Raw genomic sequence first — 24,852 nt, 5'->3', positions numbered from 1 at the left:
AACAGCTATGACAGAGATGTAGCTTGTATACCTTCACTCCTCATTGCCACACCCATGGCAGACATCACTAATTGATCCCAACACCTTTCCCCAGTGATCGCAGGTACATACCCTCTCAGAATCCTCAGCTGAGCCCTCCAGTCTACTGCTCTCTAGGAAATGGCCAGCACTTTGCCACGCTGGCTCTGTAGACCCCCAATGCCCCATCCTCCTCAGCAGTAGGGAACTCACTACCTTCCAGACTAGCCCATCAGACCTTGAGGGAATTGTGCTTATCACAGCATCACCTGCTTTGGACAGATTCTGACAAGGAGTCCTGGGCTTCCTCCCAGCCCCCACTCACCCACACACTGGCCCCACTGGGAGTGCGGGGTGAAGCCCTGGGGGCAGCTGCAGCGGTAGCCCCCCAGCTCGTTCTGACAGCCGTGCTGGCAGCGATGGGGCCCATCACACTCATCTACGTCTGTGAGAGAGAGGGAGAGAAGGTTTGCCCTGAGGCCCTCAGGACCACCCCCAGGCCTAGCTCTCCCCCAAAGCCCCGCTCTACCTTTGCAGTCACGGCCTGAGCTGTCCAGGGCGAAGCCTTGAGAACACTCACAGCTGAAGCTGCCTGGGGTGTTGTGGCAGCGTCCACGGGTGCCACATGGGTCAGGCTGGGCCGAGCACTCGTCATTATCTGCAGAGGACAGAGAATAGGCAGGGCCACCTGGTGGGTAGGGGATTTGTGTTGGGGCACTGTGACGCCAGGCCTACCACCTGCTCAACTGCATAGTTTCAGGCAAGTCACTTAACCTCTCTGGACCTCAGTTTCTCTCTGTGAAATGAGATCCTTAATAGATTCCCACCTCACAGAACTACCATGAACATATGAGATCATGCACATAGAGGGCTTTGTTTGAATGTCATCTCCGCCACTTCCCAATGCTGTGTGACATAGGGCAACTGACTTCCCCTCTCTGTGCCTCAGTTTCCTCAGCTGTACTGTAGAGATGAGAATATGTGCCTCACTGTGTTTTGTGAGAATTCACCTAATCACATGAAGCACTGGGATAGTGCTCAATGTAAAAGATGAGCAAACCCCCTTTCCTTCTCTGTGGGGAACTGACCTTGGGTAACCAGTGCACTCTCTCCTTGTGGAAACCTGACAATTGTGGGATATTAGGCAGGGATATGGACTGAATGTGTGTGTCCCCCTCTGCCAAATTCCCATGTTGAAGCTCTACGCCCAGTGGGATGCTATTAGGAGGTGGGACCTTTGGCAGGTGATTGGGGTTAGATGAGGTCATGAGATTGGGGCCCCTTTGATGGGATTAGTGACCTTATAAGAAGAGACACCAGAGAGCTTACTCTTGCTCTCCCTCACCATGTGAAGGCACAGTAGGAAGGTGGCCATCTGCAAGACAGGAAGAGAGTCCTCACCAGGACCTGACCATGCTGCTACCTTGATCTTGGACTTCCAGCCTCCAGATTGTGAGCAATAAATGTCTGTTTTTCAAGCCACCCAGACTATGATATTTTGTCATGGCAGCCCAAGCTGAGGCAGCCTGGGTACCAGAAAACATTGCTATGGTGCTCATGGCCTGTGGTGGTGAACTGCATTGGGACTGGGGGTGTGAAGAACGAACCGCATGTTTCAGTGGGAACTGTAGCCTGGGCTTCATTGAGTATGGGAATTTTTGACACCAGGCACATCCCTGTGGGAACCTGGAGTCTCTCTTGGGTACAAGAGGCATTGGGCCATGGGGCTTCTGAGCCTACAGCTGCACAAACACAAATGCCATGTTAAGTGTGCTCACCTTAGGAGGGAGGGAAAATGACTTCACTGTGCAGAAAAGGAGAAACAAATGGTATTTCAAAGCTGGGAACGCATGCTCCTCCCCCAGCTAGGCACACGACTCGTTCGCTGCCTTCAAATCTTTGCTCAAATGTCCCTTTTCAATGAGACTTCTCATTATTCCTGTTTTAAAACTGCAGCCCTCCTAGCAATTCCAATAAATTAAATACCAATCAACTTGGTATTTATCCGCAGAAAATGAAAACACTAACTCAAAAAGATATCTGCCCCCACTACGTTCACTGCAGTGTTATTCAGAACAGCCAAGATCTGGATGGATGAATAGATCCAGACAATGTGTTACGTATAAACAACGGAATGTTATTCAGCTGTAAAGAAAAAGGAAATCCTGCCGTTCGGGACAACATGGTTGCACCTTGCAGGTATTTTGCTAAGATGAAACAAGTGAAACAGAGAAAGACAAATGCCGTGTGATCTCACTTACAAGTGGAATCTAAAAACAAAACAAAATAGCCAGACTCATGGATACAGAGGACAGATTGGTTGGTGGTTGTCAGAGAAGGGTTTGGTGGGGGGGGTGTGTGTGAAAGAGGTGAAGGGGGTCAAAAGGTACAAACTTCCAGGTATAAAATAAATAAGTCCTGGGATGCGATGTACAGTATGCCGACTATGGTCAACAATACTGTGTGGTATGTTTGGAAGTCACTAAGAGAGTAGATCTTAAAATTTCTCATCACAAGATAAAACATTTTGTAACCATGTGATGACAGATGTGAACAAGACTTGCTGTGGTGATGACTTCGTGATGTACACAGATATCGAATCATTAAGTTGTGCATCTAAAATTCATAAAACTTTATAGGCCAATTGTATCTCAATTAAAAATAAAATTGCAGCCCTCCTGATGGCCTTAGTCTGCTTTGTTTTTCCCTTCTCTCATGCCTCACATCACCTTCTGACACATCACTGGTCTCAGCTGAGAAGGATTCTGAGCTGGTGCCTGTGACGGCGGGGAAAAGTTGCTGGGATTGAGAATCTGTTGTCGGGTTTGTTTCTAGGCTGATTCCCTGGCAGAGGAGCTGGGTCACATGGGCAGCAGGTTGGCCCCTTGTGTTCAGTTGCTGTGCCCTCACGGCCTAGAACAGGGTGAGACAAACTGCTTCTCCAAAGAGCCATATAGGAAACATCTTTTTTTACTCTGTTGCAACTACTTGGTTCTGCCATTGTAGTGCCAAAGCAGCCACAATGAATGGTGTGGCTGTGAACCAACAAAACTTGATTGACAAAAGCAACGGGGGCCCTGCTTGATCTGGGGGCTGCAGTCAGCTGACCTCTGGTAAAGCACTCCCTGGTATATAGTAGGCGTTCGGTAGATGTTGGCTGAGTGGATTAGTGGGAGCTTGAATGAAGCCCTCTGTGGCTGGGCTTCACCCTCGGGGAGGTCTGGTTCTCCTCATAAGATCATAAGATACTAAGAAGTGATAGGTGTGACTTCTGAACCAACTTCTGGCACACACTGGGTACTTGCTACTTGAACAAACACGTGAAGGCTGGGGCCATGCCCCAGCTGCGAGGGGCAAGGGGACTCACCGAAGCAGGCCTGGCGGCGCTGGGTGAAGCCGGGGGGACAGCGGCAGGAGAAGGCACCGATGGTGTTGACGCAGAAGAACTGGCAGTTGTGCTGCCCGGAGGCGCATTCATCCAGGTCTGCAGCACAGACGTCCCCGGGGGCTCAGGGCAGGGCCCAGCTGAGGCTGCAGGCTGCCCAGGGGATGACCCTGGAGAAGGCACCCGACCCCATGCAGCGGGAGCAGGGGAGATATGGCTGGGGGGACAGGGACAGAGCCCCACAGGGCGTGGGTGGGTGGGGTCACCTCTGCAGGTCCTGCCATTCTCTGCCAGCAGGTAGCCACGGGGGCAGGCGCACAGGAAGCTGCCCTCAGTGTTTTTGCAGAGGAAGGGACATGGCGTGGGGGCCAGGCTGCACTCGTCCACATCTAGAGGGGATGCAGCACGCAGGGGGCTCAGACAGACATTCCTGGGGCTCCAGGGCTGGGGTCTCCACCCAGGCCTCCTTCCCAGACCCTAGCCAGCAAGGCTCTGTAGACCACCCCAGGAACTGGCACTTCTTCTGGGAAAAGCCAGAGAGGAAACATAACTGGCTTTGCGGACCACATGGTGTCCACAGCAACTCTGTTGCTGTAGCAGGGAAGCACCACAGAGTAAGGAAACAAACGGTCCTGGCTGTGCGCCAATAAAACTTCATTAACAAAAACAAGTGGCGGGCCGGACTCAGCCCTTGGGCCGGAGTTTGCAGGCCCAACTTAGACAGACACCTGTCTCCACAACGTAACTGAAAATCTTAGGAGGCAAGTGGCCCAAACGGGGTCGGGATGGAGGGACAGACTGGGGATACACAGCTTCTGGTCTTGGTTTTCTCCCAGCAGTGCGGGTGGGGTGCTGCAGGGAGCGCCCAGGCGGGCGCCGGGGCCGGGGCGGGGTGCTCACCCAGGCAGGCTGTGGCAGCGGCGTCAGGCGCGTACCCGGCCCGGCAGTGGCAGCGGAAGGAGCCGAGGCTGTTGATGCACTCGCCGTAGGGGCACAGGTGGGCAAGCACGCGGCACTCGTCCACGTCTGAGGACGGCAGGGCTTGGCTGGGGCTGCCCGCCTCCGCAGCCCACCAGCCCTCTCCCAGGAGGCAAGGCCAGCTTCAATTTCCCCTCCCTGCATCCCAGAGCTGGGGGACCATGGACCCCACACTGGGGCTGTGGGTTGGACCTCAGCCAGCAGCGCATCCTAACGAAGCTGCTTCTACTGGACACGAGAATGTCGGCAGTGGGGACACACTGACCCCCTCGGCCTCACCAGCAGCACATCTGCGGGGCACCCCCGTATACAGACATGGCACACAAACACTGCACACCAGTCACACGCTCAGACGCTCCTACGGAATCACAGGGACACGGGCACACAGGCTCCCCTGGATGAGACACCCGCACGCACAGATGCACTCACACTTGCTCACTCACGTCCCCACCCTGGGAGAGGCTTATCAGAATCCTGACCACTTGGGCCAGCCCACTTCTTCTCACCCACCTTCTGGCGTGGACTCCTCACCCAGCCCCCACCCTCACCAGCACACACGTTCATGTGCACACACTCACACGCTGAAGAGCCCACATACAGCACACCAGCTCACACACTCAGCAGCACAGATGCATGCTGGTCAACCAGCCTGCACACACAGGGGATGCACAACAGCTCACACCCTCTCGCAGTGCTGGTTAATGAACCCGTGTGCACCAAGAACAGAGAACATACGCACACCAGCTCACACGCATCCACTCACTTGCACAGGTGCGGAGCAAGGAATGGGCTCTGGCTCACACCTGCCAGCAGACACGCACACGTGTGGGCTCACACGCTATAACCGGGGGAGGAGCCCAGACACGCAACTGTGAACAGACCCCACCCACTCACCTCGGCCATCGGCGGTGTAGCCTGAGCCGTGGGGACACAGCTTCCTGTGGGCGGAAGTGCCGGGCAGGGGACAGAGCTCGCAGCGGGGGCCCCAGGTGCGGCCGCCCCCGCAGCAGCACTCGGCCCTGCTGACCACCTCAACGCCGCTGGACGGAACTTGGCACACAGCCTGCAGCACCTCGGAGAAGCAGGGTCCCTGGCGGATGTCTGGAGAGAACGGGTGCGGATGGTGGGCAGGAGGAAGGGGCCAACCGGGTCCCTCTTCCCCGCGGCATCTGGCGGTGCTGAGTCTACAGACAGGCTCCCAGCATCTCTGACACCTGCGCTGTGCACAGGGTGACATCTTCCAAGCTGTGGTCCCCTAGCACTGTGAAACGCCCTCTCGGGACTAGGGCTGGATTGTGGCAGAAACTGCAGCCCCAACGATGGGAGAGGCACCCCAAGGCTGCAGACCGGGGTGGCTTCTTGAGGGCCAAGGGCAGCACCCCTCTGGCTACAGAGAGAACAGTGGGGACAGAGCGGGGGGGGGGGGACGTCCAGGGAAGTGAGGAGGACAGGTTGGGGACTGGGTGTGAAGTGCGGGGAGAGAGGCCACTGGTCACTCCGGGAGGCTGGCCTGGGGGTCTGGGTGGGAGGCAGGGTGCTGTTGAGACAGGGCTCGTGTGGCAAAGATTCGGAGCTCATCTTGGGGCGAGCTGCAGCTGCGGGTGTCGGGGACAGAGGGTCCAGGATGCAGCTGAATACACATGCCTGGCCTGATGCTAGGGGTGGAGACTGTGCTCGGAGGGGAGTGTAGAGGGAGAGGAGCAGCAGGACTGTGGGGACAGGGACAGACCTGTCACCAAAACAGAGGGTACTAGTGGGTCGCCTGCCAGGTTTAGCCCCCAGGAGGTGGTGGACCCAGGCAGGGCCAGTTCCTGGGTACGATGTGGACAGGGCAGCAAGGAGATGGTCTCTTTGTCCAGGGACTGAAGGGACAAGGGGAGGAGTGGGGGCGTGCAGTGGACACATGTGTCTGGATCAGCCCGGTAACCACCTCAGGGAGCTCCTGGGTGGCGGGAGGGCCAGGTGGTGGTGCCACCACATGGTGGGTAGCTGTGTGCCCCGCGCCTGTGCCTGGCCACACTCACCGTGGCACTCTGTGAGGCTGGGGCTGGGCTGGAAGCCCTCGTCACAGTCGCACCGGAAGCTGCCCGCGGTGTTGACGCAGTGGCCGTTGGCACAGAGGCCGGGCTGGACCCGGCACTCGTCGTCATCTGTGGTGGGAGGGATGAGGTTGGCCGGCGGGGAGGCCAGATTCCCTCGAGCCAGCCTCCACCTCCAGTAGCTTTGAACTCTCCCGTTTACTGGCGGGGTGGGTCCCTGCATCCCTGAAGCCCTCCTGTACCTGTGCAGCCCTCCCCGGAGCCTGGCTGGGGCCGCAGGCCCGGCGGGCAGATGCACGTAAAGGTGCCGATGAGGTTCTTACACAGCATGCCCCGGGCGCGGCAGTCCTGATGGCCGTCTGCACACTCGTCCACATCTGTGGACCACCATGGACAGATGACACACCATGGCCCAGCTCCAAGCTGGGAGGCCCTGGATCCAACCCTCCGTGGCCTCGGTGGGGCCAGAGTGAGGTCCCTCTGCCAGATGCCCATTCCTCCCCTACCCACCTGCATCCCTTGCCCACATCAGGGTCTGTGAATCTGTCTGGCCCTCACCATGGTCCCTGGAAACTGCCCCTGAAATAGCCCTTAAGGGACCAAGTCCCAGGTCAGGGACTTGACATGGCAGACATTTGGGACCAGAAAATTCTTGGTAGTGGGAGGCCGTTCTGTGCACTGCGGGAGACTGCGCAGCACCCCTGGCCGCTTGACGCCTGCAGCACTGCTCCCCACCACCACCCAACTGTGACAAATAAACGTGTCCAGATGTTACCACCTGTCCCCCGGGGAGCACAACCGCTGTCCCCACTGTGCTAGCCCGCTCAGGGTCTGTCCAGCCACCATTCACAGAACAGCACCCACTGCACCCTCGCTTGCCTCAACTCTGCCGTCTCTGTTTGCTCATTCCCACCCTTAGAGGCTCAGGTCTTATTTCATTTTCTCTTGGGACTGAGGCGTGGGGAGCCCCAGGGCCCTGTCCATCGCCCACCTGCCTGTGTGGGTCCTACCTCGGCACATGGCCCCATCCTCTCGCAGGGTGTAGCCGGCTGGGCAGGTGCACACGTAGGAGCCCTCAGTGTTGTGGCAGCGGAAGGCGCAGAGCAGGGGGTTCAGGGAGCACTCGTCGATGTCTGAGGAGGCCAGAGGAGGTGCCAGCTGGGTGGGGTCTGCCTGCGGGACCCCCGCTCCCTCTCTCAGGCCGGCCCCCCTCACCCCTGTCACACCGCCCAGGTCTGGGCAGGCGGGATCGTACCCTCGCAGGTCATCGTGGGACCAGGCTCAAAGCCGTCAGCACAGGCACACTCGAAGCCTCCGATGACATTGGTGCAGGTGCCCTCCCCACAGGGGCGCCCGCCGGAGCACTCGTCTGTGTCTGGGGTTGGGGGGGGAGGTCAGAGCCCGCAGAGAGCCCCCATCCTTGATACCATCCTGTCTGCCTCCCGCTGACGGCCACAGACTGGACAGGGCCAAATCTGGGTCACTTCTAGGCTGGACACAGGGCAGGCATGTGGTATGTGTCCAAGAATGAATGAGTGAGTGAATGAGTAAATAAATGAGTAGGCAAGTGAATGAATGCGTAAACGAATATGTGAGTGACTAAATGAATAAGTGAATGAGTGACTGAGTGACCAAGTGAGTGAATGAATGAGCAAAAGAGAGAACTGGTGAGTGAATAAGAAGAGAAGGCCGAGTGGGTGGGGGAGCAGGACGGTGGCTGGGGGGCGGGATGCTGCCATGGGCCGTGTCTGCCCTCCCCAACTCCATCCTTTCCTGGGAAGCAGGCTGGGGCGGACTGGCCACTCACCCACGCAGCTGACCCCCGTGGAGTCCAGGCTGTAACCGAAGGGACACTCGCAGCGGAAAGAGCCATCGGTGTTGACACAGAGGCCATTAGTGCAGACGCCAGGGTTCTCTGCACACTCATTCACGTCTGAGGGAGTCACGGGTTGCAGATGCGGTGTGTCTGTCACGCCCTGGCCACGCTCAGAGGCACGGAGTCGAGGGCCACCCGTGGGTCCAGGAGGGAGTATCAGACTTGGGAACCCAGGATAGAGCCCAGGCAGGGCTGGGCGGGAAAGGAGGACGATGTGGTGGCCCAGAGGGCTCTCAGCTCATGGGCAAGGGGCTCACCTTCCCGAGAGTCATCTGGACCTGGGACCGCCCCGTGGCCAAAGGGGCACAGCTCCTGAAAGGCAGCTGGACAGCAAGAGGGGAAGGCAGGTGAGGTGCTGGGACCAGGAGCGGCCCCCAGGATGCCCCTGTGTGTAGGGAAGGCTGGAGGAAGAACAGAGGAGTGCAGATGGGGGCAGGCAGGCCGGGTCAGGAGAGACTGGACGGGGGCGGGCTCTCACCACTGCCCTCCTGAGGACACAGCTCACAGGGGTCATTCCAGCCCTCACCAGGCCTCCGGCTGCAACAGCACCGAGTCTTGGTGGTGTTGAAAGCTTTGGGCACAGAGCATTTTCCAGCCTCAAAAAGGGTGAAGCAGAAACTCTGCCGCGTGTCTGTGGGGTGATGCCCCAGAGAAATGTTAGAAGGGCCATCAGCAGCGCACACCCGCCTAGCCAGTGCCCCAACCACCCCAATCCTGGCGCATGGGCGGTCCTGACCCTACCAGTGGCCAATCAGAGCACTCCAGAATCACTCTGTGGTGATTGGTTCAGGGATGGAGAGGTGACCCACACTGGGCCAGTGAGGGTCAGCCCGGGGGCTTTTGCTGAACATCTGGGAATCCCTTCCAGCAACACCCCATGTTCTCCCCACACCCGGGAGAATGGCCAAACCCAGTTACGTCATTCTTGGATCAGAAGCCCCTTCCTGCAGAGGCAAGGTGACTCATTCCAGACAGCCAAAGGACCCCTGACTTCAGACCCCAAATCCTCGTCCCTGACCCCCCGTCCTCAGCCTTGGACTCCCACTGGCCTGAAAAGTCCTCAGGCTGGGCCCCTAGAACAGCAAATATTGGTTGAAGTGCCCTGCCCTCCGCCTCGTTGGCCTAACCTGGGAGAGAAAAGGCTGGCCCAGACCTGACAAAGCCAGCCCAGGTAGGGCAGGGGGGCCCATGCAGGACACCCCAAGCCCAGGGGACCAGGCTGACCCGGACCAGAGGGTCAGAGGCCCCTTGGACTAGGACAACCCCACTGGCGCGGAGGGGCGTCTCTGCCCGGTGGGGTTCCTGGAGACCCAAACAAGAGGCCGCAGCCCCCCTTCTGGGTGACCCAGTTCTTCCCCACCCCACCCCCCACCTCCTCCCCAACCCCCTGTGCTCGCTGGACCCGGACTCACCAAAGCAACGGCGCCTGTTGTCGGACAGGACAAAGCCAGGCGGGCAGAAGCACTGGAAGCTCCCGGGGCTGTTGGTACAGGTGCCAAAGAGGCAGAGGTTGGGCTCCTCCGAGCACTCGTCGATGTCTGGGGTGGCAGGGACACAAGATATGTGGGGTGTGAGCAGATCCTCCACCAGAGTGAGGTGGTCCTGGCTCCCAGGAGGGACAGATGGAGTGGGGACCCAGCCCAGGAGGGCCCAGAGATTGACACAGGGTGGGGACCCCCTCAACCCCAGGTTTGGGATAAGCCAGAGCACTAGGTGGGGAGTGCGGTGCGGGGTGGGGGTCATGGTCAGGAAAACTTCATCTTTAGAGACTCAGTTTGTACAGAGCTAACCAAGACTGGAGAAATTACACTGGATGGAGTTCGCTCACATAGTGCTAGGCTAGCTCAGATAGAATAAAGCAGAGGCGGCCAGGCCGGGCTGGCTCCGGTTAGCCCACACAGCACAAGGCTACTCCATATGGATGGATGGACGAGAGGAGCTCAGGCCAGACTGGTCCTAGACCACCACTCATTGAGTGAGGAGTTCCATGTTTGGGTAATGTGAGGGGCAGGGACACCCCACACCCACGCTCATTTTATAGGGTTCGCGAGGAATGCTGTGGGCCCCAGAGAGGGAGCCCCGAGCCGAGAGAGAACTGAAAACAATAAATAATAGTAAACGGAGCTGCCTTGGGTGCTGGGCTAAGTGACCTCTTCACTCACCACCACCCAGCCGGCATTCCCATTTTACAGATGGAGAAACAGAGGCCAAGAGGTGCCTTCCTGGCCCCAGAGCTGGGAGGCAAGGCCAGACACTCACCGACACAGTGATCACTCTGCACCTGGAAGCCGGGGGGGCAGATGCAGCGGAAGGAGCCCTCAAGGTTCTGGCAAGTGCCTGGCAGACAGGTTCCTGCGAGGCTGAGACACTCGTTGGTGTCTGTGGAGAGAAGGAGGAGGAGGGGTCCCAGCACCAGCTGGTGGACTGGGACCAGCCCTTACGGTCACTGTGTGATGGCCAAGGGCCCCCAGATAAGCCCTCCTGGATCAAGAGGAAGAGAGCTGAGACTCAGGAAAGCAGGGTCATCTGAACAAGAACAAGAATATTCTGGGTCCCCGCGAGGGGTATAGGAGGAGCCAGGTGGTGCCAGGGGAAGAAGGAGCAAGGTTCCTAATCTCGAGCCACGTGCAGAACCCTTTTACGGTTTCTGTGGCATCCATTCAGCACTTCTACTATCCCATAGTTCATAAAACTTCGATTTTTCAAGGCAGCTTCATCTTAAACCAGAAGCTCTGTGAAAACATGGGTGTGCTGTGCTGGTTTTCTTTCTGTTTATACCTTAAGATAAACGCACGGTTATGAAATGGAACCAGGCTCACTCAGAAGTAACAACCGCAGCTGAGCCCGGAACAGGGGCTGGCGAGATGGCTCCCAGGACCGCGGGGAGACTCACCTGCACAGTTCTTCCCATCACGTGTGAGTTCAAAGCCATCCTGGCAGAGGCAGTGGAAGGAGCCAGCTGTGTTGAGGCACTGGCCGAATCGGCACACCTGCCCCACCATGGTGGTGCATTCATCCACGTCTGCAGAGGGGAGACGGGCCGGCAGGGTCACCCACAGAGCCCAGGGCTCTGGGCCTCTCTTCCACTTCAGTTCACAGCAAAGCTGAGTTGACGGCAGTGACTTCAACTTATTAAGCACTCATATGCCAGCTGTGTATTAACCCTCCAACTATCCTATGAAGCAGACACCAATATTTTCTAACGTGAGCATTATAATGCTACATAAATTTGCCTAGAGGTACTAACTTAGCTGCGCCCCCACAAATTTTGTTATGTTGTATTTTCATTTTCAAAATATTTTCTAATTTCCCTAGTAACATTTTCTTTTACCTACGGACCCTTAAGGAATATTGTTTAATTTCCAAATACTTGGGGACTTTCTGGATATCTTTCCGTGACTGACTTCTAGTTTAATTTCCTTACATTCTGATGACCTACTTTGTGTGACCTCAATTTTTAAAAATTTGTTGCTTGTTCTTTTTTGGCCCAGAATATGATCTCTTCTGATAAATGTCCATGTGCAGTTGAGTAGAATGTGTGTTCTGGAATGTTCCATAAATATCACTCAGGTCTAGGTGGTTCACAGTGTTGTTCAGGGCTTCTATATTCTTACTGATCTTCTATTTGTCCCCTCTTTTACTGAGGGAGGAGTGTTGAAGTCTCTCACTGTAATTGTGGGTTTGTCTATTTCTTTGTCACTTCTGTCCATTTTTACTGTGCGTTTTGAAGCTCTATTGTTAGCTGCGTATGCATTTATGATTGTTGTGTCTTCTCAGAGAACTGACTCCTTAATCAATATATACTGATTCTTCATATCTTTGGTAATATTCCTTGTTCAGAAGTCAATTTGGTCTGATATTAAGATAGGTAGGTACTATTATTAATATCCTTTTAACAGAAGAGGAAACTGGAGCACAGAGAGGCAAATGACTTGCCAAGGGTCACACAGCTGGCAGGTGGCAGAGCTGGGATTGGAATTCATGCCATCTCACCTTGGAATCCATGCTTTCTTTTAACCACTGCACTAAAACTACCAGCATCATGCCACCCAGGTCTTGCCTTCGTGCTTCACCTTCCTCTCTGTATTGTCCACCTGCCTCTTATCAACCTGAGTGTAAGCTCTAGCAAGGGACCCCTGGCACTCGACGACTGAAGGGGTTTGGAGAACTTTGTGGTTAACTCGTTTTGACTCCCCTGAGGTTGTTTTTTTGAAGGCATTCCTAGGGCGAGATCCTTTATTTCAGAGGGGTGCCCTCTAGCCAAGAACCCACTTTTCAGTCGGGGTATACTGAGGCTGACCCACCAGCCTGGGCAGCTCACCCACGCAATCTCCGTTGTGTGTCACCATGAAGCCGGGGAAACAGAGGCAGCTGTAGGAGCCAACGATGTTCTTGCAGGTCCCGTTTCCACATGGCTGCCGGTCACACTCGTCGATGTCTGCTGGAGCAAAGCCCCTGGTCCCCTCCCAGCTCACTCAAGGCATCGGGCAGCTTGGGGAGTGAGGGCCTGCTGAACCCAGCCCACCTCCCCTGCACCTAGCCCTGTCCAGGTGGATGGGAAGTGATAGCTGGAAAGTATCTGTGGTACCTTTTATTGCTTCTGTTTTACAGATGGGAGAACTGAGGTGCAGGGAGGCGAGTAGGTCCTTTACCTAAGGTCTTAGGTGCCAGGACTCACACCCGCGAGTCTATGAGCCAGGAAGCACCAATCCCACCCCTGGGAGGTGTAGACCTGTGGCGCCTAGCCCGTGGCAGCCTGGGCCTCAAGGAGGGAGCAGGAGGGGGCTCTCACCCATGCACAGGGTCTGGTCTGCTGAGGCCCGGAAGCCACGGTGACACAGGCACATGTAGCTGCTCACCGTGTCCACACAGTCGCCGTGGCTACAGATGTTTGGGATCTCCTGACACTCATTCCGTCCTGGGGGGGAAGGCAGGCAGTGTGATGTCCCCGGACTCCCACCCCCTAGTATGTCCTGAGCCCTTGCCTGCTGGACCCCGCCTGGAAGCCCCCCATTCTAGCTGCTGCCAACACCACGCTCAGCCCTCACAAGGCCCCTATTAACAGGTGCTCTTGGCACCCCCACCCCGTCGTACAGCCAAGGAGAAAAGCTGGGAGGGAGCTGTGCCCTGCCCAGAAGTCACAGGGGTAGGCAGTCTGGCTCTGTCCCACATCCCATTGCCTCCCCTCCCTACTGGGGCCCCTCTTACCCACGCAAGCCCCGCCCGGCGACAGCTTATACCCCTGGGCGCACGTGCAGTGGTAGCTGCCGGGGATGTTGACGCAGTCGGCGTTCTGCTGGCAGGGGTTCTCCCCGCTGGCACACTCGTCCATGTCTGGGGAGTACAGCCAGCAGGGTGGGGGTGAAGGAGAATCTTCCCTGCCAGAATCAACCCCCAAGTCCAGCCTCCTCCCCCCTGACCCCCGCCCTCCTCCCCCACACCCGCCCTCCTCCGCTTGAGCAGGCGGTCTCTCCGGAAGCAACCCGAACCAGAGTCACGGGGGTTATGTGGGATGGAGGCTCTCGGAAAGGAATCAGCCCATACAGAGGGGGAAACTGAGGTTCGTGGAGTTTAAATGACTTGCCCAGAGAGCAAAGGGTGGCAGGGGGACGAGCATCCCGCCCGGGGCTGGGGATGCAGGGGGAGGGCACCTTTGCAGACCAGCAGCACGCGGTCGTAGCGGAAGCCCGTGGGGCACTCGCAGCGGAAGCTCCCAATCTGGTTGATGCAGACACCGTTGGCACAGATGGCAGGGATCTCCCCGCACTCATCGATGTCTGGGGAGGGTGTCAGCCATCAGAGGCAGCCCCGTCCCTGGCAACGTCTGGGGACCCTGACCTAAGGGACCACGCAGTCTGCGAGATGTGGCTACAAACCAGTACACGCTCGAAAAACCCTGCTGTGGCCAAAGGATATCTGCTTACACTGGAAAGAGATGGGGAACTTGGGAGGGGAGGCAGGGGGAGAAAGCATCTTTCTATCAACAAAGTGCACATTTGCTCCGACCCAGCAAGCCTGCTTCATGGGGTCTCCGGAAATGAAGCAGCCCCACGTGTGCCTGGGAAGTTGCATAGGAGGAGCTGTGCTGACAGTTAGCAAGAAACTGGAAACATCAGAGGAGGAAAAGAAGGCAAAATGTGGCCCATCCAATCAAGGGGATATGATTCAGCCTGAAAAAAGTGTGAAGCACTAACACACGCTACCACGTGGATGGAGCTTGAAAACATGATGCTCAGTGAGAGAAGCCAGTCTCCGAAGGACAAACACTGGATGATTCCACTTACGTGAAATGTCCAGAACAGGCAAATCCGAAGAGTTGGAAAGCAGAACAGTGGTGGCTGGGGTTTAGCCGGGGGTGGGGGGAGACAGAATGGGGAGTGACTGTTCACGGTTCCTTTCTATTCGATGAAAATGTTCTAAACCTAAACTGAAGTGGTGGGGCACAAGTCTGTGAACATACGCCAACCCACGGGACTGTAAGTGTTAGATGGGTGAAGTACATGGTGTGTGAATTTTATGTCAATAAAACTGTTGTGTCTATAAAAAAGCCTATGTGCCCCTCCATGGGGGACTGGTTTATGACCCGGGATGTGTCCACACGTGGCACCTACAAAGCAGGGCAAAGAGGGAGGCAGGGCTGCACATGCAGCATGGCCAGTTCTTCTCGGCCCTTTGCTGGGGGAAAAAAGTAGGTCGCAGGGCATCATGGAGTCTTAGGTCAAGCTCCCTAGACAACAATGTCATATACTTTCAATGAGTGACCTCTGTGTGTTAAAATGCATGAAGGAAGAACTAGAAAGAACTATTCCAGGTATAAAGCATTGGAACCTTGGGAGAGTGAGAAGGGGACTTAGATTTCAGGGGGTGACTGGAGGAGAAGCAGATTTTTTTTTTAATTTCAAGGGTTTTTTTAAGAAAAAATTTTCTCTCTTTCTCTTTTTTTTTTCATTTTTTTTTTGGCTTTTTTATTTTTGGGGGCTAGGTAGTTAGGTTTGCTTGTTTGTTTTTGTTAATGGAGGCACTGGGGATTGAACCCAGGACCTCGTGCATGCTAAGCATGTGCTGTACCACTGAGCTAGACCCTCCTCCCTGAGGAAGCAGATCTTATCTGCTCTGTTCCAACTGCTGAAAATAAGAATGCATCTGTGGGATAAAAACACTTGAAAATGGGATTCATCAATTAAACACCACACAGTTGAAATTTGGTATTCACATATTAAATTGTTTTAAAAAAAAACTCATTTAACTTAAAAAGGGAGTGTTCCGACCCACCCTGCAACATGAGTAAACCTTGAGGACACTGTGCTGAATGAAATAAAGTAGACACGAAAGGACAAATACCGTATGATTCTGCTTCTCTGAGGTCCCTAGAACAGCCAGATCCCTAGAGACAGGAAGTAGGGCGAGGGTTCATCAGGGCTGGGAGGCAGGCAGGGAGCTAGTGCTGAATGGGGACAGAGTTTCAGCTGGGGAAGATGAAAAGTCATGGAGGTGGATGGTGGGGATGGTTGCACAACGGTATGAATGTGGTAGGGAGGGTAGAGCTCAGTGGTAGAGGTCCTGGGTTCAATCCCCAGTACCTCCATTAAGAAATAAATAAACCTAATTACCTCTCCCCACCCAAAATTTTTTTTTAAATACTAATGTACTTAATGTCACTGAACTGGACACTTAAGACTGGTTAAAATGGTAAATTTTATGTTATGTGTTTTTTATCAGAGTTTTTTTAAACGAGTAACAATTTCATAAAAATACTCCCATTGCATTTTTTAAAGGGAAAGTGTTCATGGGGCAGAACTCCTGGCCTGGGGAGTTGGAAGAGTGAGGGCGAGAGGTAGGGGAGGGTGGAAGAGAAAGAGCTGTTGGGGAGGGGAAGAGAGGGGTCAAGGCTCTGGGGACAGAGGGCCCTGGGGCTACAGGCAGGAAGGCAGGGGTCACTCACCAACAGGCTTCCCTGAGTGGATGTCAATGACAAAGCCAGGAATCTGGTTTCCACACAGGATCTGGTAATCCACTGGGCAAAAGAGAACAGGGGAGGGGGTGCTGGGGCTGCAGCCTCACCTGGAGGGCACCTCCTCTTCTTTCTTATCACCTCGTCCATCCCTGTCACCCAGTGCTCACCTGGCCTCTGATAACTAGTCCCTCTCCCTCCCTCCACTCTGACCAGTTGGTGGGTTACAGGCGCCATTCGCCTCTGCAGTGGGATCTTCTAACACGTGGCCAAGACCTCCCTCATCTCCTCCCCTCTTCCCTGGGTGAGTGTCGCCAGCCACGCTCCACTGTCCTCACCACACAATGCATAGTCTTCAGTTTGGACCTCAAGATCTTCACCCTCAGCCCCACCTTTCCTCCAACAGTAACCCCTGCCCTCCTGTTACACTGATTTCATTACATGTCTGGATATGTCCCGCCTTGCCATGCCATCAAAACTTTGCACATGCTGTTCCCTTTGCTGTTCCCTGGCATAGTCCACTTCAACCTTGAGGACTCAGGGCAGCCCACCACTCTGGCCCTGGACAGCTGATGATGCCATTCTTTGGCACCCCATGGCAATTCACTTTCTAATTATATCTGACTGATGACACCAAGATGCTGCTTGCCCGATGTCAATCCCCAAGTGGGTGGGTGTCCCTGGACTCATCTGACACAAATGGTCAGACGTTTGGGCAGTGCCACCTTTTCCCAGGTCCCTGCCCTGCTGCTCACTCACTCTTCTGCCTACATCGTGATGAGAACAGACCAATCTCAGTCTAGTGGAATTCTGCCTCATCATATTCTACCTGCCCCTCAAACTCAGGTGCACAAGATTCACGCAGGTACTTAAGTTCCAGTACATGATTTGTGGGTGACACTGGATCTGTCTTGACAATCTCATGACCAGACTTGGCTGTCTGCAGCTTCCTCCCAGACTTCATGGCTTAGGTCTACCTTATTCTTGTTTCCTAGAACCCAGAACAGGGCTTGGCCCTCAGAGATGCCCAATAATGACCCTTCCCCATTGCACTGCACTGGGTTGAACAATGACCCCCACCCCTCAAACTTTATGGAAACTCAGACCCTCTGGACGTGACCTTTTTTGGAAATAGGGTCTTTGCAGATATAATCAAGTTAAGATGAGGTCATCCTGGATCACAGTAGACCCTAAATGCAATGACTGGCGTCCTTATAAGAAAAAGGAGAGATGTGCGCGGATGCAGGGAGAAGCCACATGAGACGAAGGCAGAGATGGGGGTGATGGAGGTACAAGCCAAGTAACACCAAAGAATGCCTGGAACACCAGAAGCTGGTCAAGGCAAGGAAGAATTCTACAGCCTCTGGAGTGTGGACCTGCCCCCACCTTGATTCCTGACTTCTAGCTTCCACAACTGTGAGAAAACACAGTTTTGGGGGTTTTTTTAGCCACCAAGTTTGGAGTAACTTGTTGCCACAACCCTAGGTAACTAATCGTCTTATAGCTCAGACTGCTATAAGGAAATACCATAGACTGGCTGGCTTAAGTAACAAACATTTCTTTCCCTCAGTTCTGCAGGCTGGGAAGTCCAAGGTCAAGGCACCAGCAGATCTGGTGTCTGGTGAGAACTCTTGCTGGTTTACAGATGTCTGTCTCCTCTCTGTGTCTTCACATAGTGAAGAGAGAGCATCTCTGGTGTGTCTCTTCTTCTAAGGCACTAATCCCATTCAGAGGGCTCCACCCTCGTGACCTAATTAACCCCCAAGGGCTCTACCTCCAAGCCCCATCACTGTGAGGACTGGGGCTTCAACATAGGAATCTGGGGAGGACACAACATTCAGTGCATAGCACTAATACACTTGTAATCGCCCAGTTACCCCCTCTAGTCATTGCCTCATTCCTGCAGCTCTTTCTTTTTTTTTTTAATTGAAGTCTAGTTGATTTATTATTTATAGTTTCAGGTGTACAGCAAAATGACTTGGTTATATACTCCTTAGCATTATAGTTTATTACAAGACATAGAATATAGTTCCCTGCGCTATCCAGTAAATCCCTGCTGTTTCTCTGCAGTTTTTCCTGGTATCTGGGCTGCTGCTTATTCTAATAGGCCTCTTCCCAACTGCCAAAACCTCCTCCTGCTCAGTCCTACTCCAGGACTTTGCACATGCTGTTCCCTGGCTGGAACGCTCTTTTTCATCCTGACTGACGTTTCTGCAATCCCCCCGTGAGCCTCCCCGGGCCTGCCCCTCCCCCAGCTCATGGGGCCCCTGGTGCTTCTGACCAGTGTGCTGCGCTCCCTGGCGCCAGGCACTCGCTGACCACCTCCCTGCCACCAAATAGTCTGTGAGTCTTCAAGGACCTTTCCTAAAAATGAGAGCCTCATTGATCCATCCTGAATTCCTCAAGGCTGTGAAATGAAAGGGTGCCTCGGATGCCTTGTCCCTCTTAAAAGAGTTGATTTTTCCACGCACTGATTGGGAGGGAGCTTCAACTCTTCAGCTCTTACCAAGACAACGGAGACCCATCTGGGAGCCCTAAGTATGGCTTGTCTCCTTAAACACTGCACTGAAAAGGGCCAAGCTAGCAGGGGAGGGTCCAGCTCAGTGGTAGAGCACCTGCTTAGCATGCATGAGGTCCTGGGTTCAATCCCCAGTCCCTCCATTAAATAAACAAACAAACAAACAAAAAAACCTAATTAATATCCCCCCAATTAAAAAAATGAAAAGGAAAAAAAAAGGACCAAGCAGGAATGAAGGCAGGGGAGTGGCACTCACGGCTGGTGGGAGTTGGGCAGGCCTCACAGGGTCTATTCCAGGCCTGGCCAATGTTGTAGGAACAGCAGCACATCTTCCGGGTCACGTTAAAGGCCAGCTCATTCCGACATGTGCCGTTATAGTGCCGGAAGCAGATGCTCTTTCTCATGTCTGCGGTTGGGTTGGGGAGAAGGTAGATAAGAGATGCCCAAGCCAGAGGGGGAGAGTCAGACAGATCGGAACTTATTCACCAACCCATTTGAAAATTACTGGCTTGATTTTGCTCCCCCAACACCTATGAGGGCCCCAATGCACGTTAGCCTTTCTTGGGCAGTGCACAACCTGGACAACCATTCATGGCAGTTCGGAGCCCCTAAGCCCTGCAGCCCCGTTCACTGCTGCATACCAGCATCTCAGATACACACTTGCTCTCCCTCTCTCCTCCCATAAACATGCCTCTCCACACCCTTCTAAGGCTTGGAGACTCCCCGAAGTCCCTCCCACTCCCAAGTGCTTTTTCCATGACTGCCGGTCTCCCCCGTCAGCACACTTCATACCCATGCAGTTGTTGCCGCCGTTAACTTGCAGGTACTCCGCGGGGCAGACACAAGTATAGTTGCCCAGAGTGTTGTAGCAGGTACCAGGGCCACAGATGCCCGAGTGTACAGAGCACTCGTCGATATCTGCAGGGGAGCGGGGAGCAGCATCCAGTAACTGTCTGGATAACTCCCTACCCCAGGTCTGGCAGAGCCACTTCACTATGTGCTTGAGTTTAATTTCAAGATTAACTTAAAACGCACAGACATTTTAGTGACATGGAAATACCCAACATGGTGCTAGGTGGGGGAAAAGTTTACTATGATCCCACTTCTACTAAGAAAAATATGACTTGAGCCCATGAATTAATTATATTATCACCAAGAGTGGGGCAACTATGGGCTTCCTAATGTGATGCAATGGGGAGCAAGGGCCCCATGAATACAATACTCTTGAGGAAAAAAACGTTGATTCTCAATCTAATCAGTTCTCTAGTCTGGAGGCAGCAAGCTTTTCCTGTAAATGGCAAATAATAATGACTTTTTCAGTTTTGCAAGCCAAACCATGGTCTCCAACAAGCTATTCACTCTGCCTGTCTTGCAGTGTAAAGGCAGCCGGCCACAGACAATGGGTAAACAAATTCGCATGCTGTGCTCCAAAAACACTTGATTCAGGGCCACTGAAATGTCAATGTCATGCAATTTGCATGTGGCACAAAATCTTCTTCTTTTTTTTCTCAATAATTTAAAAAAATGTAAAAAAGCATTCTTAGCGATGGGCTGTAAAAACAGGTGGTAGAATATTAGCATGCTAGGAGTGACGTCTCCAAAAATGGCAGAGCAGGGAACGCCAGAGCTCTGTTCCTTCACAAAACCAACTACTGAGCTGGGCGAAAATTGACAAAAGTCAATTTTTGCAGAACTCTGGAATCTAGTCAGAAACAGGGAATCTGCTATGGGGTATCCTAAGGAACCCACCAAATGAAAACTATTAGAGCTAATAAATGAGGTCAGCATAACTGCAGAACACAAGATCAACACACCGACCTAGAAATTTCAGTTGTATTTCTATATGGTACCAACGAGCAACTGAAAAGGAAATTAACAAAATGATTCCGCTTGTAATAGCATCCAAAAGATGAAATACTTAAGATTCAACCCAAGAGGTGAAGCACTTGTACATGCATCAGTCTATCCACCCATCCTTCCTTCCATCCATCCATCCCTTATCCACCATCTACCCATCCATCCATTCCCCATGCATTCATTATCCTACTTTCCTTCCTTTTTTTCCTACTTCCAAGCTTCATCCACCAACTCATCTACTATCCAATCATTCATCCATCTACTCACTTACCTACCCACCCCTCCAGCCACTCATTTATTTTCTCCGTCCATTGACCCATTTGCTTATTCACCCATCCACTCTGGGTGGGAAGGAGGCTGGAGGTCAGGCAACGGGGAGGAGGAGGCAGCAGAGAAGAGGATAGATCCGGGCATTCCAGGGAAGCTTCCCAACCCTTTCAGTGGGTCCCAGGCAGCAGGCAGGTGAGCAGACTCTGGAGAGCATTTCAGGCCCCCATATCTGAAGGTGGGGTGAGGCTGGGCAGGAAGGCAGGGAGGGAAGGATTGGCCCAAGCTCACCCTCACAGATGCGGGTGTCCTCATTGAGGTGGTAGCCAGCTGGGCACTCACACTGGAAGCTGCCGAAGGTGTTGACACAGTCGCCCCCCTGGCACAGCCCAGGCAACTCCTGGCATTCGTCAATGTCTGTCAGGAAGTGAGGAAGTCATGCTTGGAAGCGAAACCCAAGCAGTGGACTCAGGGGGACACCCACACCTTGCCTTGGGCTCTCTGGGGCTCTGGAGGAGTGAGTCTTGCTTCTTTAAGAATATCTTAAAGAAGAGCTGCTGGATGTTTGGAGGGTTCGGGCCAGGACCTCTCTTGGAGGCTGCACCCAGACTCTCTTGGGTCAATGTCACCCTGGATTCATCCTCATTCCCTTCATTGGATAGTCCATCCTCCCATCCACCCATTCATCCATCCATCCAAAAGTTCCCTCCTGATAGAACTCTTCAATCTCATTATCCCCTCTGGATAGAAGGATGGATGGATGCATGCATGCATGGATAGATGGATGAGGGGGTAGGTGGGTGGGTGGATGGATATAAAAAGTAGTGAATGTGTGGACAAGCAAGAGTGAGAATGAACAAGAAGACAGATGGGTGAATGGATAGGTGGGTGAGTACGTAGGTGAATACATAAATGAATGGATGGATGGATGGATGGATGGATGGACAGACGTGGGAGGATGAATGTGTGGATGGGTAGATGGATGGATATGAAAAGTAAAGGATGAGTGGATAAGCAAACGGGTCAAGGGACGGAAAGATAAATGAGTGGATGGAGGGGTGGGTAGGTAAGTGAGTAGATGGATGAATGAATGGATAGTTGATGAGTGGATGGATGAATGTTTGTGCTTGGAAAGAGGGAAGGAAGGAAGGAAAGTAGGATAATGGATGGATGGAGAATGGAGGGACGGGTAGATGGGTGGATAAGGGATGGATGGAAGGAAGAAAAGATGGGTGGATAGGCTGATGAACGCATGGATGATGGATAGATAGATGGGGATGGGTGGGTGGATGGGGGATGGATGGAAAGATGGATCAATACATGAGTGGGTAGAAGAAGAAATGGCTGAGACAAGCTGGTTCCCCACCACCACCAAAGCTGCCCAACTCTGCTTTTTGGTGAGGTGGGGATGAGAGATGGGTCAGTCAGTGGGTGCATGGATGGATGGTCTACCAGGAACTCACCTTCCAGAATGACAGTGACAGGATTGGGCCGGAAGCCCTCACCCCCCGGGCACAGGGTTCTGTACTCAGCTGCAAGGAAAGTAGGCTCTTACGAGAGGCTGTGGGCTGGGGTATCTGGGCAAAGCTCAGGGGAAGCAGGGGAGGGGAAGGGCCCTAAAAAGGGCTCAAGAGTGGGCCCTGCATTCTTTTATCACAGAAACTACATCCCCTTACCTCCTCAGCCTCTCAGGGCCAAGAGACATTGGTCCAATTCTGACGGATCGGGGGGGGGATGTTTCTGTGTGTGTGTACACATGTGTTCACATTCAATATGTGAGCAGATGGATCTTGTAATAGTTGGGGAGTAGGGATTCTTTGTGATCCAAAACCAGAGCCTAGTGTGACCACAAGCTTCCCCCATGAAAAGAAGACTCTGGACATACACACACACACACCTGAATAGGTGGACAAGTGCCTCCCTGTTTCACACCTGAGGACTTTGCACATGCTGTTCCCACTGCACCACACACCCTTCCCACTACCCTGCCTGAAAAACTCCTACTCATCCTTCAAAACCTCATTCAAGCCCCTGTCCTGAGAAGCCTTCCCTTCCCCCTTTCCTCTCCATGGCTTCCTCCTGAGCCATCGCTATGCCTCAAACAGACCCTTAGGACAGCTCTACTCTTAACAGTCTGGGGACTGTTGGTTTACAGGTGAGGGACAGTGTGCAGCGGCTGTGGTTCATCCTTCTCTAGGTCCCTGTCCCCTAGTAGAGGGCACAGAGAAATTCTCAATGTTTGTTGACTGACTGAGCAAGCAAGTGAATAGAAACACACAAAGAACTTGCAGGAAGAGATGGCAGAAAGAGACTTTGGGGAGAGGCCTAAACAGTGGACTGCTGAGAAGATGCTGTGTGGCCCAGGGTGAGCCCTTCTCCCTCTCTGGTTCCCAGTGTCCCTCCCTTAGCAGAGATGAGCCCCCCAAACCCAGAGGAGGCCTGGACCAGGGCTAGGTCTCTGTGGCTCAGGCCTTCCCCTGCTCCTACCCCTCCGGGGACTCACTGGTGTTGGCCATTGGGCACAGCTCACAGGGGTTACCCCAGGCCTGTCCCAGGGAGCAACAGCAGGACGCTCGGGTGACGCCAACTCCGATCTCAGCACTGCAGGAAATGCCACCATCCCCTCGGTCATGTGTGTCCAGGAAACAGTTCCCAACCCGAGTGTCTGAACAGGCAGAGAGGAGCGGTTAGCAAGTGATGGGGGAGAAAAGCTCTGTGTGTGTGTGTGCACCTCTGTGCGTAACGGTGTGTTCATGTCTGCCTACGTGTGACCGTGAATTCTGTGTGTGCATGTGTCCGTGTGCACGTGGGATTCTGTGTGTCTGTCTGTCTACAGCAGAAGGCTGTATCTCAACAGAGAACAGGGATGATCACTCCGGCTGGGGCCTGTTTGTGAGAAGCAGGTGGATTTGAACAGGTTGATGGGCCAAGGTGACACAGGCGGTGGCCCCATCCAGCTCCCTGACCCCAGGACCCCGCCCAGAGCAAAGTGCATACTCACCCACGCAGCCCACCCCGCTGGGGTTCAGCTCAAAGTCCTGAGGGCAGTTGCAGAGGTAGCTGCCGGGGGTGTTGACACACAGGCCATTGATGCAGTTCACGGGGTCGGCACACTCGTTAACATCTGTGGGGGAGGCAGGGTGCCATCAGCTGCGGTGGTGGGGAGCCCTCCCTTGGCCCACATCCCTCCTGCCTTCTTCCTGGGGTGTCGAAGCCCTGCATTTCGGGGACAGGGTTTAGGGGCAAGGCCATGTCCTCCCCTGGGAAGAAAGCCTAAGGGGACAGCAGCTTCTGGGGTCTGCCCCGTCCCATGCCCTCCCCTGCCCTGTTCCACTTGGGATGGAGGTCTGCCCTTGAGGGCTCCCCCTGCTCCAGGTCCCATGACTTAACATACAAAAACCAACATTTAGGATGCATTTCAAGCCAGGAGCTGGCAGACAACAACCTGTGGGCCAAACCCAGCCCCATACCTGTTTGTGTAAATAAAGTTTTATTAGCACACAGACATGCCCATTCATTCACAGAGCGCCCGTGTCGGTTTCTGAGCTACAAGGCAGAGGTTGTATGGCTGAAAACGGAAAATATTGTCCGGCCCTTCATGGAAAAAGTCCACTGACCCCCATGTGAAACACACAGAGGGGAGACCGTTTTGACAGTCGTGGTGGAGGGGAACCCGCCTTCGTTGATTCACCGCATTTATTTAGGGGACGATGAATGACAATGACAATGAGTGAGCCCCACCCCCGGCCCCCACACCTGTGCAGTTGCCGCCACCGCGGTCCAGCTCATAACCCTCGTCACAGATGCAGCGGAACATCCCCGGCAGGTTCTCACAGCTCCCGGACACACAGAGGTTCCCGAGAACACACTCATCCACATCTGGGGGAGGGGGAACCCCAGGTCAGCTTGCTCCTGCTGTTCCCAGTGCCAGCGGGTCTAGGGACCCCCGCTCTGCCCGCACCC

The 24,852-nt window shown here is 54.1% G+C and overlaps 1 protein-coding gene across 1 annotated transcript in view; it reads right to left on the bottom strand.

The window, feature by feature from the left end:
* Window positions 1-24,852, bottom strand: part of FBN3 (fibrillin 3) — a 53,856-nt gene that overhangs the window by 4,259 nt on the left and 24,745 nt on the right. The window contains exons 35-62 of the mRNA XM_032466227.1: window positions 24,646-24,768; window positions 23,891-24,013; window positions 23,393-23,554; window positions 22,353-22,421; window positions 21,181-21,306; window positions 19,558-19,683; window positions 19,022-19,171; window positions 16,239-16,310; window positions 13,948-14,073; window positions 13,505-13,630; window positions 13,089-13,214; window positions 12,618-12,734; window positions 11,190-11,318; window positions 10,556-10,675; window positions 9,709-9,834; window positions 8,775-8,927; window positions 8,554-8,619; window positions 8,228-8,353; window positions 7,676-7,795; window positions 7,431-7,553; window positions 6,663-6,797; window positions 6,406-6,531; window positions 5,276-5,482; window positions 4,304-4,429; window positions 3,670-3,792; window positions 3,386-3,502; window positions 548-676; window positions 344-463 (exon numbers count right to left, since the gene is read on the bottom strand). Coding sequence (XP_032322118.1) covers window positions 344-463; window positions 548-676; window positions 3,386-3,502; window positions 3,670-3,792; window positions 4,304-4,429; window positions 5,276-5,482; window positions 6,406-6,531; window positions 6,663-6,797; window positions 7,431-7,553; window positions 7,676-7,795; window positions 8,228-8,353; window positions 8,554-8,619; window positions 8,775-8,927; window positions 9,709-9,834; window positions 10,556-10,675; window positions 11,190-11,318; window positions 12,618-12,734; window positions 13,089-13,214; window positions 13,505-13,630; window positions 13,948-14,073; window positions 16,239-16,310; window positions 19,022-19,171; window positions 19,558-19,683; window positions 21,181-21,306; window positions 22,353-22,421; window positions 23,393-23,554; window positions 23,891-24,013; window positions 24,646-24,768 — 3,492 coding nt within the window. The remainder of the gene's footprint in view (window positions 1-343; window positions 464-547; window positions 677-3,385; window positions 3,503-3,669; window positions 3,793-4,303; window positions 4,430-5,275; window positions 5,483-6,405; window positions 6,532-6,662; window positions 6,798-7,430; window positions 7,554-7,675; window positions 7,796-8,227; window positions 8,354-8,553; window positions 8,620-8,774; window positions 8,928-9,708; window positions 9,835-10,555; window positions 10,676-11,189; window positions 11,319-12,617; window positions 12,735-13,088; window positions 13,215-13,504; window positions 13,631-13,947; window positions 14,074-16,238; window positions 16,311-19,021; window positions 19,172-19,557; window positions 19,684-21,180; window positions 21,307-22,352; window positions 22,422-23,392; window positions 23,555-23,890; window positions 24,014-24,645; window positions 24,769-24,852) is intronic.

The sequence above is a fragment of the Camelus ferus genome, chromosome 22 (assembly GCF_009834535.1).
Source record: "Camelus ferus isolate YT-003-E chromosome 22, BCGSAC_Cfer_1.0, whole genome shotgun sequence".
In the NCBI taxonomy this organism is placed as follows: domain Eukaryota; kingdom Metazoa; phylum Chordata; class Mammalia; order Artiodactyla; family Camelidae; genus Camelus; species Camelus ferus.
This window is presented reverse-complemented; position numbering and strand designations above follow the sequence as displayed.